This window comes from Stylophora pistillata, chromosome 8 (assembly GCF_964205215.1).
Source record: "Stylophora pistillata chromosome 8, jaStyPist1.2, whole genome shotgun sequence".
NCBI lineage: Eukaryota > Metazoa > Cnidaria > Anthozoa > Scleractinia > Pocilloporidae > Stylophora > Stylophora pistillata.
This window is the reverse complement of record NC_142526.1, coordinates 25,574,919-25,587,614: the sequence shown is the minus strand read 5'-3', so window position 1 is coordinate 25,587,614 and position 12,696 is coordinate 25,574,919. Positions and strand designations below refer to the sequence as shown.

The 12,696-nt window shown below is 40.1% G+C and overlaps 2 protein-coding genes across 2 annotated transcripts; one reads left to right on the top strand and one right to left on the bottom strand.

The window, feature by feature from the left end:
* Positions 1-44: 44 nt before the first annotated feature.
* LOC111334223 (prefoldin subunit 3) lies at positions 45-8,020 on the bottom strand. Its single transcript, XM_022939920.2, has 6 exons — positions 7,863-8,020; positions 7,574-7,698; positions 3,125-3,191; positions 2,668-2,766; positions 1,262-1,400; positions 45-240 (listed from the first exon to the last, which is right to left on the bottom strand). The coding sequence occupies exons 1-6, from the start codon at positions 7,962-7,964 to the stop codon at positions 173-175; spliced, it is 600 nt and encodes a 199-aa protein (XP_022795655.1). The 5' UTR covers positions 7,965-8,020; the 3' UTR covers positions 45-172.
* A 73-nt stretch (positions 8,021-8,093) lies between these two features.
* LOC111334213 (uncharacterized) lies at positions 8,094-11,903 on the top strand. The gene has a single exon (XM_022939911.2). The coding sequence runs from the start codon at positions 8,406-8,408 to the stop codon at positions 11,112-11,114; it is 2,709 nt and encodes a 902-aa protein (XP_022795646.1). The 5' UTR covers positions 8,094-8,405; the 3' UTR covers positions 11,115-11,903.
* Positions 11,904-12,696: the final 793 nt, after the last annotated feature.

The window sequence follows — 12,696 nt, the reverse complement described above, 5'->3', positions numbered from 1 at the left end:
TCATGTTCTAGCAAATACCGGTATGCATAATGTACCAAGCTGGATGGTGGCCTCAAATTTATTTTTAAAAAATTAAAATTAATACAGAAACATATCAAATGACAATAATAATAATAATAATAATAATAATAATAATAGTAATAATAATAATAAAGAACTGTGTAGGATGCGGCTATTTATCTGACTGAACTTTTTGTGCTTGTCTTTTCTTGACTTCCCAGTTGTACACTCTAGCCATGTCTATATACAGGTCAAGGAATAAGACTTCACATTGACAAGATTCAAATCAATTGGCACACTCAAGAACTCAAATAAACATTACAGCCAGGCCAGCCAAAGTAGCATATCACCGGCATTTCAAGCAAGTGAAAGCCAGCACATGCAGAGTGTGAGTCTTCTCCTCACACAAAACTCACCTTTTGTATTTGCCTTGTCAGATGCCAAAACAATATGCCTGTTCTCCAGGCTAGGGTAAGAGGACAAATTTTGCCTTCTTTTCTTATGGAAAGATCACCTCAGGTAATGATGAACTGAGACTTCTCCTTGGTTTCTGTTCATACGAGAAATTTCAGCTTGATTATAGAGATGAACAAGGGATCACCTCTCAAGTTCCATTCGAATAACATGGCAGGCATGCTTTTCTAGAAAATACTTCAGCCCAAAATCCCAGATCTCAGTTCACAAGCTGGGATCTAAGTAACCAGGATGGGTAGCCATTTAACATATAAACAATAATGGGACTTTCCACAAATGAGAGAGCTGGTGGGACAAGATTGGAAACCAAGGAGGTCCTGCTTAAAGGATTCACATAAAAAGGCCCAAAGCACTGGGCTCTTCTAAAAAATAGAAGCTTCATGTATGTTGTTGAAACAGTTGCTGCTATCCATTTGCAAAACTTGCACTTCTTCTAGTGAAATCAGCACTGTATTCTGCACTTTCGTTGATTGGTTCAGCAACTCATGCATTCACTGGGTGCAATATGAAACCTAATGGACCCCGCTTGAGTACAACTGGTTACAGCCCCACAAGAAAATGATAATTTGAAAATCCAGTCTCTCTCAAAAGTGTAGATCTTGTCAAGTTTGGATGCTAACTCTATAATGTTTAAGCCCTAAAACAGGTAAGCTCTATCCACAAAAAAATGGGAGGTTCAGATTTGAATGAACTACACACTTACATATACCCTACCTGATACATAATGTACCACTATAAAAACATACATTTACATTATGTAGTACAGCCATTGTTTTTTGAAGGATACTGACTTCAGTTGTAGTATACTGATCTCTCAGAAATCCCAAGTCATCTTCAATATCCTTCAAGTTTTTCTCTGCAGTATTCAGGTTTTTTGACAGCAAAGCTCCAGCTTCCTCAATGCTATACTCTAACATAACGTTTGCCTAACCAAACAATTATCAACAAAGCTTTAAATATTTTATGATGCACTCTGACCTACAATCAACTTCATTCTTGAATAGAGTATAAAATGTTTTACAATTTAATTTCTAGATCTCATGCAAAAGCAAGGAAATCTAGTGACATGAATAAATTAAACATCAAGGGAGACTGACACAGTACCATTATTGCTAACAATTATTGCATGGGACATTTAGAGCTTAGGCTGATTGCAAATTTGAACAAATGTATGTGTGACATCACTAAATGGTAAGTGTGACCACTTAAGTTGCAGGAATTGAGGTATTATTCTGATGACTCAGACAACAAGACTTGTGTCAAAGCAATGACAAAAGCAGGTCTTGTGCAATGAATGCAAGTAACAATATTATTGCACTATTTCTATATTACTCCATCAATACCAGGGCTGATTAACATGTAAGTTCTCCCTGTAATGTTCCATACATCACCCAGCCAACAGGTAATGGGAATTAATACTTAACATTATTACATGACTCGGGCAGTCAGAGGGCCAATAACTAAAATAAACCAATCAAAATGCTCTATTGCCGGTCCAATATTCTCTAAGTATTGGATGGGGCACCGTTCCGAATGGTCCCGAATGATACCGCACTTGTATCCCTTTGAACGTCAGTCGTATAATAAATCTCTTCTTAACCAAGCTTGCTTGGGACCGTACTGGAAGAATATTGGTCCTCGGTCTTTTTTGTACGGACCTCGCTGTGCTCGGTCCGTACTGTCAAGAGCTCGGGCCGATATTCTCTCAGTACGGCCGTGGCAATTGGTTAATAAGATATATTTATTAGGTAAATGTTGTCATCTTGATCTAACACCAAATTCCTGTAACTAGTTTACAAGGAAATGTGTAACAGCTACAAAGGAGAATTAACAGTGACTGTCATATCGTGGGAGATAAGGTTAATCACCCAAAAAAAAGTGCACCCCCGTCAACTGTAATGGTGTGGTCCACATATGTTGCTTTCACATCACAGGATAATTAAATTATGGAATAGGTGCAAGTATACCTGAACTATAGGACAGATTGGGCTCACCCTAGACAGAGTGTAGACCAGTACCACCTGTCAAGCCCTAATATAGAAAACCTTAAGGCTAACAGAGAAGAGAAAGAACAGCTGCAAATAGAGCCAAATTACCGGTTAACCTGGGAAAAGTTACAAAGACAGCTTGAGGCTGTAAGCCAAGGACCTATTGCCAATGAAACCAAAAGAAATAAATCAAATAACACCTTACCCCAAGCCACAACATTACTTTTTCTGTTGGTGGAACTTCTGCAGTGCAATAAACCTGATCAGACAACAAAAATCTGCTCTGAAGGGGCTTGGAACTATCCTTTGAATTAAAATCACAACATCAACTTCAGAAACAAATGAACATGATTGGAATGCCCCTCTATTACAATTAATTATGATTCTAAACTTTGAATGTTGTCCTCAAGGGATTCAAATATCACATATGATGTTGCTACATGGCATAGCAATCTGTCTGCATGTTACCATGTCTACTTGTTAAAAAGCTTCACCATCAATGCAAACTGCCAAGCCATGAAAATATGAATCACGGAAATTAATGTGAAAAGCTGGAAGAATTACACTGTAAACAAAATTTAAAAAAATTCTTGTTACTTGCTTTCCAATGCTTAACCTGCTTTACTGAGTTAACTTGATTTAATCGCAGTTTACTAAAATACCTTTTTCGATGTTAATAATTTGACCATCTCCAGACTTGAATTTAAATCTGGAACTTGGGATTGTAATCTGCAATTTACAAGATATCCCAATGCTGTAAATGATAATGTAACTTCTTCTTTCACACATCTTGGGCTCCTGTTGTAGAGTTGCCCATAACCCTTTTACCATCAAAGAATCCAACAAGTTAACTACCCTTACGATATCAATACATAATTAACCAGACAGTTAAAGAGAATAAGTTGCTTTGTAAAGGTCGGCACACACACGATGGGACTAGTCCCTGCGACTAGTCCGTGCGACTAGTCCCGGCGAGAAGTCTTTGAAGGGTTTACACGAGGGGACCGGTAGCAGGGACTAGTCCCTTAAGGCATTCACACAAGGGCACTCAATTGCACAAGAACATAGGAAAATTAAGAGGCAAAAGATGTTTCTTAGTCTGGGGTGTTACACGAAAACAATGAAAATTTGGTAACTTTTCATTGTAGCACTATTAACCATCAACGCAAATGAACTACACTTATTCAGTCGGATAATTCATGCTTTTACATACAAACATACATATACTTTATTCAATCTCAAATTTGGAGTAGCTAAAGGATAAGCTAGTATCTTCGAGTTACAAGTATAATTCTAAATACTACTAAAATGTAAAATGTAAAATTGTAACATTCTGAAATTTAACTATGAGAAAGAGTCATACTGTAGAATCTTGCACTTGAAATCAGAAAAGTCAGACGTTCTAAAAGAGTCCGGAAGAGAGTTCCATAGTTTTGATGCCATATATGAAAAGGAGTGAAGACCATAAGTAGTAGTTTTTGTAGACGGTAGAGACAAAATATAATTTCTGCGTAGATTATAGGATACAGACCGGAAACTAAACATATTCCTTAGATAGCCTGGAGAGCAGTTAAAAAACAAGCTCTTGTACAATATAATTAAGAAAGTCTGAAGGCATCTTTTATACCGAGATTTGGAGTTAACTTTGCTAAGTAGAGAGTCATAGGGAGAATTATAATCCTGCAAGATAACTCTAAGAATTCGCTTGTTTAAACCTGTTCCATTTTTGTTTTTTTTTTATTATTATTACTTTTAACAGACACAGAGTCAAATAGGGTAAAAATTCCATCAAAACGGCTCCAAGACATCTGTATATGTTTACAAAACTAGAAATAGTTTTTTATTCTTCAGTTGTAGAAATAAAAAATTCAGGGAAAATTAATTGAAACTGCAATTTTTACAAATCATACTGACCCGTGATTGGCTTATTTACCGTTTAGTCGCAGGGACTGGTCGCACAAACAGTTCACACGAAGGGACAAACATTTGTTTCATGCAACAAGTCCCTGCGACCAGTTGCAGGGACCAAATTTTGGTCCCTGTGACAAAGAAATGTGTAGTTCACACAAAGGGACTAGTCGCATGAAACTGGTCGCTGGGACTAGTTGCAGGGACTAGTCCCCTCGTGTGTGCCAACCTTAATTGTTTGAGCACCCACTGGGCTGAGAGAACTATGAAGCAACACACAAAATATGAACAAAATGTCTTCTGATATCGTATGTTAAGCCATAGAATAAGGGATTTGTTATTCCTCTATTGGTTGACTTTCTATAATTTGGGCTACTGGTTTTTGTAAATACTTCCTACAGCTTTATCTGAGCTTTGTATCAATCACATGCATGGAAGACAAAACAACAAAAAAGGAAACAATAAAATTGTTCTATGTGACTAACAAAAAAACTCTGCTGGGTTTAAAAGTTTGTTGCTCAAAAGAATAATAAAGTTAAATATAATCTAGCGGATACTGCTAAATTGAAAAACAAATTCTCAGCACCAAGATCATGACAAATTTAAGTATTGAAGATGTTAGGTTTACTGTAAACACCAACAGATATAATTTTAGCTGATATAGTATGAAAATCATATCTAACAGCTTAGAAGTATGTTTGACTTTACTCTGGTATTGTTTAACCAGTATTTTTTTCATCCCTATCAGATTTTCAACAGAATTTTATGCACAACTACTGAAATCTTCAGTTTGTTCATACCTGGGTTTGGGTTATTCATAGTTTAGTAGCCAGGCATTTAATCAGAGGAAGGGGTACTGGACACAATTTTCATTGTTATTTTATTTTATTTAAAAATTTGCCAAAGGCAGGTACATTTACAATAGGACAAGGTTGTTCCCTAGTAGGTAAATTACCTTACCCTATCCCCTAAAAGAAGACAAATTTGAAACCCAACCCAGTTACAAGCCCCCACGCTAAAAAAAAAAAATAATAATAATTGGTTAACACATACAAGAAGCTTTTGAAGCAATAATTTTCATTACAGTACAATACACAGCAAGGTGTATTAATGCAAAAAGACATTTACTTCCTAACAAAAATATCACCATTAAGGACACAGTAAACAGGTTTATGGTGGAATGGAGATTTCTTGCAAGTGATGATAAGCTGTTCATGGGAGTGACTTTACACTGGTTATTTAATGAAAAGGTTCAACACCACTTAAAAGCAAGAAATAGTAGTAAACTTGTGCTAATAAACCAATGAGGGAGCCACCAACTTGCAAAAGCAATGACCAACATGTAACCTGATTTATTGCATTGTTCGCAGTGCCCATGGGCAAGATGAAGCGTATTCTGTGTTCTGATTGGCTACCTGAGTAGGCAAGATGGGCCCATTTTGCCTACTCAGGATTGCCCACATTGATCCAGCACATAAAAATACAGAATTGGACTATGTTCATAATTCTTGGACAATTTTGGCAATAGAAACGCAAAAAGTGGAAGAAGATAGTCAAAACAAAGAAAACAGAAATGACTCCTTGACTTCCAAAAAATGCAAAAAAAGAACCCAGCGAATTTCCAGCTATCTTGACCTCACACTTGGTTAATAACAGACACACACACATATATATATATATGTATATATATATTATTATGAAGTTATTATTAGTTTGCCTCGGACACATATCAATTTTTGGTGAATAGCATTAATTTATGCAAATTTAAGGCATGCTTTCCATAATTATGTTTTTGTAGATAAGCTCCACACTTGATTTGTCACAAAAATTTTGGAATGAAAAAGTGCAGCTTATAAGCAGGTGTTTCCAGTTATCAGTTGGGAAACTGGTGGGTGGAAGAGTTAACTGATAAAAATAAACATTGTTGAGCATCAAGCTCAAGCCAAAAGACTGGCGGATGTGGAGGGAACATGTTACTGCCCTACATGCCACTTAGGGGTAAAGGGCAAATGTAAGACATTATCTATCATGAAATGTTCTATCATCTTCTCTATCAGAGAAGAAAAATGTACTCATTTTCCAAATAGCAACTAATAGTCAGGTCTGCCTTTTCTCTTAGTACAAGACTCCCTTCAGCTGCTCACCATATAGAGACCCACAGACTCAAACCCAGTTAACTCAAGCCTCTTGCTGACAAGATCCAATTTCCCTTGGATTTAACCCCATGTTTCCAGTCATTTAGTATCAGCTAACTCAAACTCCCCGGTAACTCAATTAAATCCAACTTTTTTCAAATCAAATTAACCCTGATAACTCAAACAAAAACATTGTTCAATAAACATCAAAGTGTCACAACATAACTGATTGACCTATTCCAACCTTACTTAGCAATTGATAACATTTATAATGACTTAATACATTTAGCTAAACTTCCCAAACTAAACATTCTGATAAAAAAAGCTCTTATAATACAAAATGAATATACAAATGGCAAAAACATGATTCCTTATAAATTGTTAACAGAATAATTGAAATTCCAGATAACTCGTACCCTCACCAACATGAACAACTTTTTGTTTCCCTTTAGAGTAATAGTATACAAAGCATTAACCTACAATTCAACCTCATACTATTGATAAAAATAACACTTGGCATAATTTGACAAACCACAACCAACTACCTCCCAAAATAACAAACCTAATTTTCTTAAAATATCATGGAGTCAAGTTCCCACATACCTCCCTCACCTTCCTTACCACAAACCCTTTACATATTAATCAAGTTATGGAATCACCCTCCCTGGGGTGTAGGATTTTACAGCATGTGGGAGGGGGTGTGAGTACTTAAACAAATTCCTTGATTCTCAAGTTATAACTTCTTAAACATTGATAGTCAAACTCGGTGGTGGAAATTAAGATGCATGATGACTTATGTAGCCAAAAGTGCATGGAAGTGCCATTTGTTGGAAAGGTTAAATATACAGTTTCCTTCTTTTTCAGGAATAACAGACAAAATTGTGAAGACCTATCAAATTTCTCAATATGCCCTTGAGTGGGGGGGGGTTTAGAACACTGCTTAGGCCCTGAAGGATGGGAATTTCCGCAACCAAAAGTAAAAAAGGTTGGAATACCTAGGAAGTAACCCAAAGGGAAATTTTAAATCTACCGTGGAATTAAAAAATGTTCAAAGTCAAGTATTTATACCTTTTCTTTCTCGCCAACAAATTCAGTTCCATAAATTTATACTTCTGGTGTTGCTCATCTAAATCTTTAAGAACAGTCTCTGCAGTTTCCTTTCCGCTCTTTTTCATGAAATCGTCTACATCCTCCTACATCCCAAGAATAAGAACTGGTTTAGTTTTGTTTGTTTGGAGATTGGTAGAGACGAAAATTCCCTACCAAACTGTGCGCTAATGGAGGGAATTTCCCGGTACATGCAACACACTCTATCATCAAATATGGAGGACATGATTGCAAGGGGAAAAATTCTCACAAGAAAGAGTGCCTCTGGAATTCCCCGGTGTTTCTTGGTGTCATTATTCTCTGAAGTTTTAACCAACTTCTCTTCTTCAGATTTCTTCTCCTCGGACGCCATTTCAAAGCAATGTATTTGCAACCAGGCCTCCCCAATACTTCTAGAGCCCGCAAAAATAAACGGTTACCTAAATCACCAAGCATGCGTACAAAATAAGGTTTTTATGAAAACATGCAGATTTCTTAGATAAGAGCGGAAGTCGACGAAAATAGCATCGTGATACCTCTTTGTTGCCTTTTACCTTACTCTCAGCCTGCTTTCAGCTAAATAGAAATCAGAAGGGACCTTGTGGCAGTGTTTGCTTCACGTTCGATACGTGGGAAGGTTCTAAGGCTTCTTCAAAAAAGCGTTGAAATACAATAGCAACTTTCTACCATCATCAATCGGCAAGACGGGAAGTCAATCCAATAGAAGCGACTTTCCTCGAGTACTATTTACATCTGATACTATTGATCTACAAAGACTGTTCGCCACGAGAGAGAATTTCTGTCTTTAGGAAATATGCAGAGGCGAGATGAGACTCAAGACTTGCCGTCAATGGAAGCGGAAAGCATGAACTCACAAATGTCTTGCACTTCATCTGAATTCAGTGATCGAGGTAACAGCTTTAATGGCTTTGATCAGTATTCGCATCACGTAATCAATGCCAACAAGTCTGATATGCTTAATCAAGAACTGGAATTAAACAGCTATCAAAAGAGATTAGAGACCTTTCTACGATGGCCATCCAGCAGCCCTGTAAATCCCGCCGATTTGGCCGCAGCTGGGTTCTACAGTCTTAATTTAGACGATCGAGTTGCGTGTTTCAGGTGCAATTTGCACTTACGGCAGTGGAACGTAGGAGATGATCCGTGGATGGAACACAAACGAATTCGACCTGCTTGTCCTTTTATCATGGAACACGAAAATGCGAACGGTTACGTAGTGACCTGTAACCCTGTAGAAGCTTCAATTGGTGTTCAAGAGCCAGGCCATCCTCCGTTTCCAACAGCAACGCACGTAAGATATGGAGGTCGCGTGTACCTTACGGAAAGAGATCCCCCAGTAAATCGTGAAAGGTTGATATATCCAGAAAGGCCACAGTATATTACCTACGGGGGTATGTATGATACTCACGAGCAGCATTACCCCACGGATACTCGAACCGGTTTCCCGCAGGGTTATTACGATCCCGGAAGAAGACCACAAGAGTTTCTCGGAAAAGATCCTACACCTGTTGACTTTCAACGCCGCCCAGAACACGAGTTAAACGGAACAGAAAGAAATCGGCATGTTGTGGTGAGACAGGGAGCCAACCAGATTCACATAGTTGGATCGGCAGTCCATCAGCTTAACCCAGAGGACAAACTTAACATACAAAGTGGAGGGCATGGCTTCCCCCCGCAAATTAGGACTGAGAGAGATTTAAGACAAGTATACCCAGGGCTTCAACAATCAGGCCGAGTGCCACCCCCAACGGAGACAAGCTTCACAGGTTCGCATCCTTTTTCCAGAGACCCTTACCGGTACATTTCAGAGGATCAGAGATCAGGCATGAACCAGTTTGAACAATCCATCAAATCTCATCCACCGAGCCATGCTGGCACGTTTCCAGGTTATCAGCGTTCAGAAAGTGTAACGAATGAAAGTACGGCGATGTTCCATAAAGGAAGCGCAAGTGAAAAGTATATGGTGCAACTGGAATGGGAAGGCGACAAAATGGAATATGGCAGGGATCCTTCGCGCGATACAAGAGCACCAAAACAGCTGTACATGCCAGAGAGGAAGGTATCAAACGAGGGCGAACCTCATCCTCATACTGGAAGCAAATCCGATAAGGATGTTGTCGAGACTAGACCTACTCAACCACCTCAAGATAGAAATAGTTGGCAGCCGGTTCGCAATGCCTCTGGCCCAAGAAGGCAATCCCAAGGGTATCATCCAGCTTTTCCAGTCAAAGACCCAAGCCTCCAGACTGAACAGCGGCCGTTGGTAAGACAGGAAGATGCTCGACATGTTGCGTCACCATCTGACTTACCCAACGAGCATCATCGTCTAACGACATTTGTGGATTGGCCGCATGATCACCATATTCGTCCGTGGGATCTTTCGGCTGCCGGGTTCTATTACTTGGGTACTGGCGATTCCGTCAAGTGCTATAAATGCGGTATCATGCTGCACAACTGGGAACCCAGTGACACTCCTTGGGGGGAGCATCAGAAGTGGTCTACGCAGTGTCCTTTAGTACTAGAGCACTTTAGAGGACGTCCTCATGTACCTACTCCAAGCACGCCAGCCGAACATGCCGTACAGCGTGTTTCTCCGGTGCAAAATGAACTTCAGGGTTGGCGTCCTGTAAAGAGTCTGAGCGGACAAGATGTACACTCGCCGATAAGAGGTGGCAACACCCCGCCTCTTCCCGGAACTTGGAGCACCTCTGAGCAATACCCAGCACGCACCATGCCTAGTTCAGCCAATGGGTGGAATCCTTCAACGGAACAGCATTATACACAGTGGCAAACTCAACCATTCACAGCTTCATCGCATGAAAGTCATGTAGCCAGCGAGAGTCAGACCCGGCTAACTGGAGGATCAAGTTCAAGCACACCAAACGAAACAAAGCAGGAACCACGGTCTTGTTCTCCTAGAGGTAGCACTGCCATGGAACTTGACATGGAGAAATTGGGAGAGATGGGTTTCACCCAACACGACATACAAGAGGCAGTTGCCGCTAAACTTGAATCCACAGGATCCAATTTCAACACGTTTCCTGAGCTCGTCTCAGCTCTACTAGAGAGGCAGCACACAGGAGTACCCACCTTTGGATCCTGTGCGCAGCCCACGCCACAAGAAGGTGAAGAGCGGCCTCCTCGTCCCCATCTCGACATTCCCGAGAGAGAACCCAGCCCTCGAGAGGATGAAGGTCTCCGAGAGAGAAACTGTTTGAGTGCTGTTACGTCTCCCACTACTCCAGTCCCTCGCAGGGACAGTCTACGAAGAACCCTTAGTGCGCCTGCATCAAGATCATCGGAAACCGAAGAGTCCCTTGAGGAGAAACTGGAGCGAATGCAAGAAGAGCGCACGTGCAAGATCTGCATGGACGCTGAAGTGGGAATGGTTTTCTTGCCCTGCGGCCATTTGAGCTGCTGTCCTGATTGTGCACGTGGCATGGACGTCTGTCCTATGTGCCGTAGACCGATACAAGAAAGGATTCGTACGTATCTATCTTAAAACGGCTGTTTTCGTAGACGGTCGATCTCACCGAGGCTCGTACACCTTTTAAACTTTGAGATAGAGACAGTTCGGAAGAGCTTTTCTTTTACGTCGTTGTAGATTCTAAGGAGGAACTTTCTTAGCCACTTATATCCAAGTCTAAAGCTTACTCGCGTGAACACAGTGTGGTACAATATTGTTTCTCTTTAGGTTAGCTGTGCAGCTTGCAACAACTAAAAGTTGCCCCCGTGTGCAATAACTCTTGTCACAGCAAATTCTCGTCGTCATATCAGTAGCTTAGCCCTAACTTTTACAGTCGATTCTTTCACAGGAAATATTTACTTGTTCAGTTATTCATACTAGTGAAACAGCATTTTATTGCATGGGGTCCTTCTGATGTGAGAGGGACTGGAAAGCAAACCATACTGCATGCAATCTAGTGTCCAACGCAGCCGTTGTTTAGTCCTCTCCCGAAGAGGAAGTAGAGAGCGCGTAACGCCACGAAACCAAATAAGGGCTGCGAATAAGAATTCAAATGACGTCGCGAAACCAAATATGGGCTGCAAATGAGAATTCAAATGTGTGTTTTGACCCATAGTTGCTGTGTAGGAATGCACTATGCTTGAAAACTAGCAGCAGTTTCATTTTTTTATAAATTGGTCAAATTTTGTTTAATACGTTGACCAATCATGAGGGGCAGTGTAGACTGTAGTACGCACTTATTTATGTTGTTTCAGTAGAACGGCAACTCTTGCTTTTGAGTGTTTGAAAATAGAGAGCTAAAACAACCGTGTGGAAAGAAATTAATCCTTGGAAAAGTTTTTTGGAACAATGTTGTCGAGGGAGGCAGGGAGAGGAAAGTTATCTCGGGGAGATCACAACAGAGTGGAACTGTGTCAGTCCACTCTCGGATAAGAGGCTTGGGACCATCGTTCACTCGCTCTGTTTTGGTCAAAGCTAATTCTCCCGCTCGAAACTTAGCGAACGAAAATTTCCGTTTTTCCCAATGCTGGTCGAACCTTTCGGATACTCTACTACAGAAATACGATTCAATTAAGTTAACGTGTTTGTCTTTTTTCAACGAAGATCTCGTCTTAACTTTGATTCGGGATGAACCGCAGGATAAATTAAGACTTTGGTTTGTCTGCACTTTAAAAGTTAGCTTTCTGTCAATCCATTTCCAAGCTGCCCAAAGCCTCTACTTTAAACGAGAGTAATTGCAAAGCCACCAAATTGAAAATCAAATTTCTGTTTGCCTATGTATACAAAACATTACTATACGACTGATTTTGAGTTTAGCCTCGCTTCGAAGGTGAGGGCAATAGCTTATCTGTCCGTTACTTCTTTCAGGCAGGCTTTCAGAGACCTGCTGTACCACTGAGTGACTACAGGAAATTTATCTTCCCTCCTACCATCCTTTGCTCTGCGCTTTTGAACCAGGACGCAAAGGTTACACCTTGGACTGAAGTGGAGCAGATTTCTTCCCAAGGATCTTACGCATACACTGGCGCATGAAAACCTTGGATGTTGCACTTGCTTTTCTGGAAAGAACCACTTCATGTGCTTCACACAACATATCATCCTCCAAAGCGTGGCAAGT

Excerpts from the sequence above, each read along its gene's own strand:
- LOC111334223 (XM_022939920.2), bottom strand. The coding sequence starts at position 7,964 with ATGGCGTCCGAGGAGAAGAAATCTGAAGAAGAGAAGTTGGTTAAAACT. Across the intron at positions 7,699-7,862 it reads TTCCAGAGGCACTCTTTCTT|GAGGATGTAGACGATTTCAT; the intron begins GTGAGAATTTTT and ends CTTGGGATGTAG. Across the intron at positions 1,401-2,667 it reads AAGTAATGTTGTGGCTTGGG|GCAAACGTTATGTTAGAGTA; the intron begins GTAAGGTGTTAT and ends TTGTTTGGTTAG.
- LOC111334213 (XM_022939911.2), top strand. The coding sequence starts at position 8,406 with ATGCAGAGGCGAGATGAGACTCAAGACTTGCCGTCAATGGAAGCGGAA.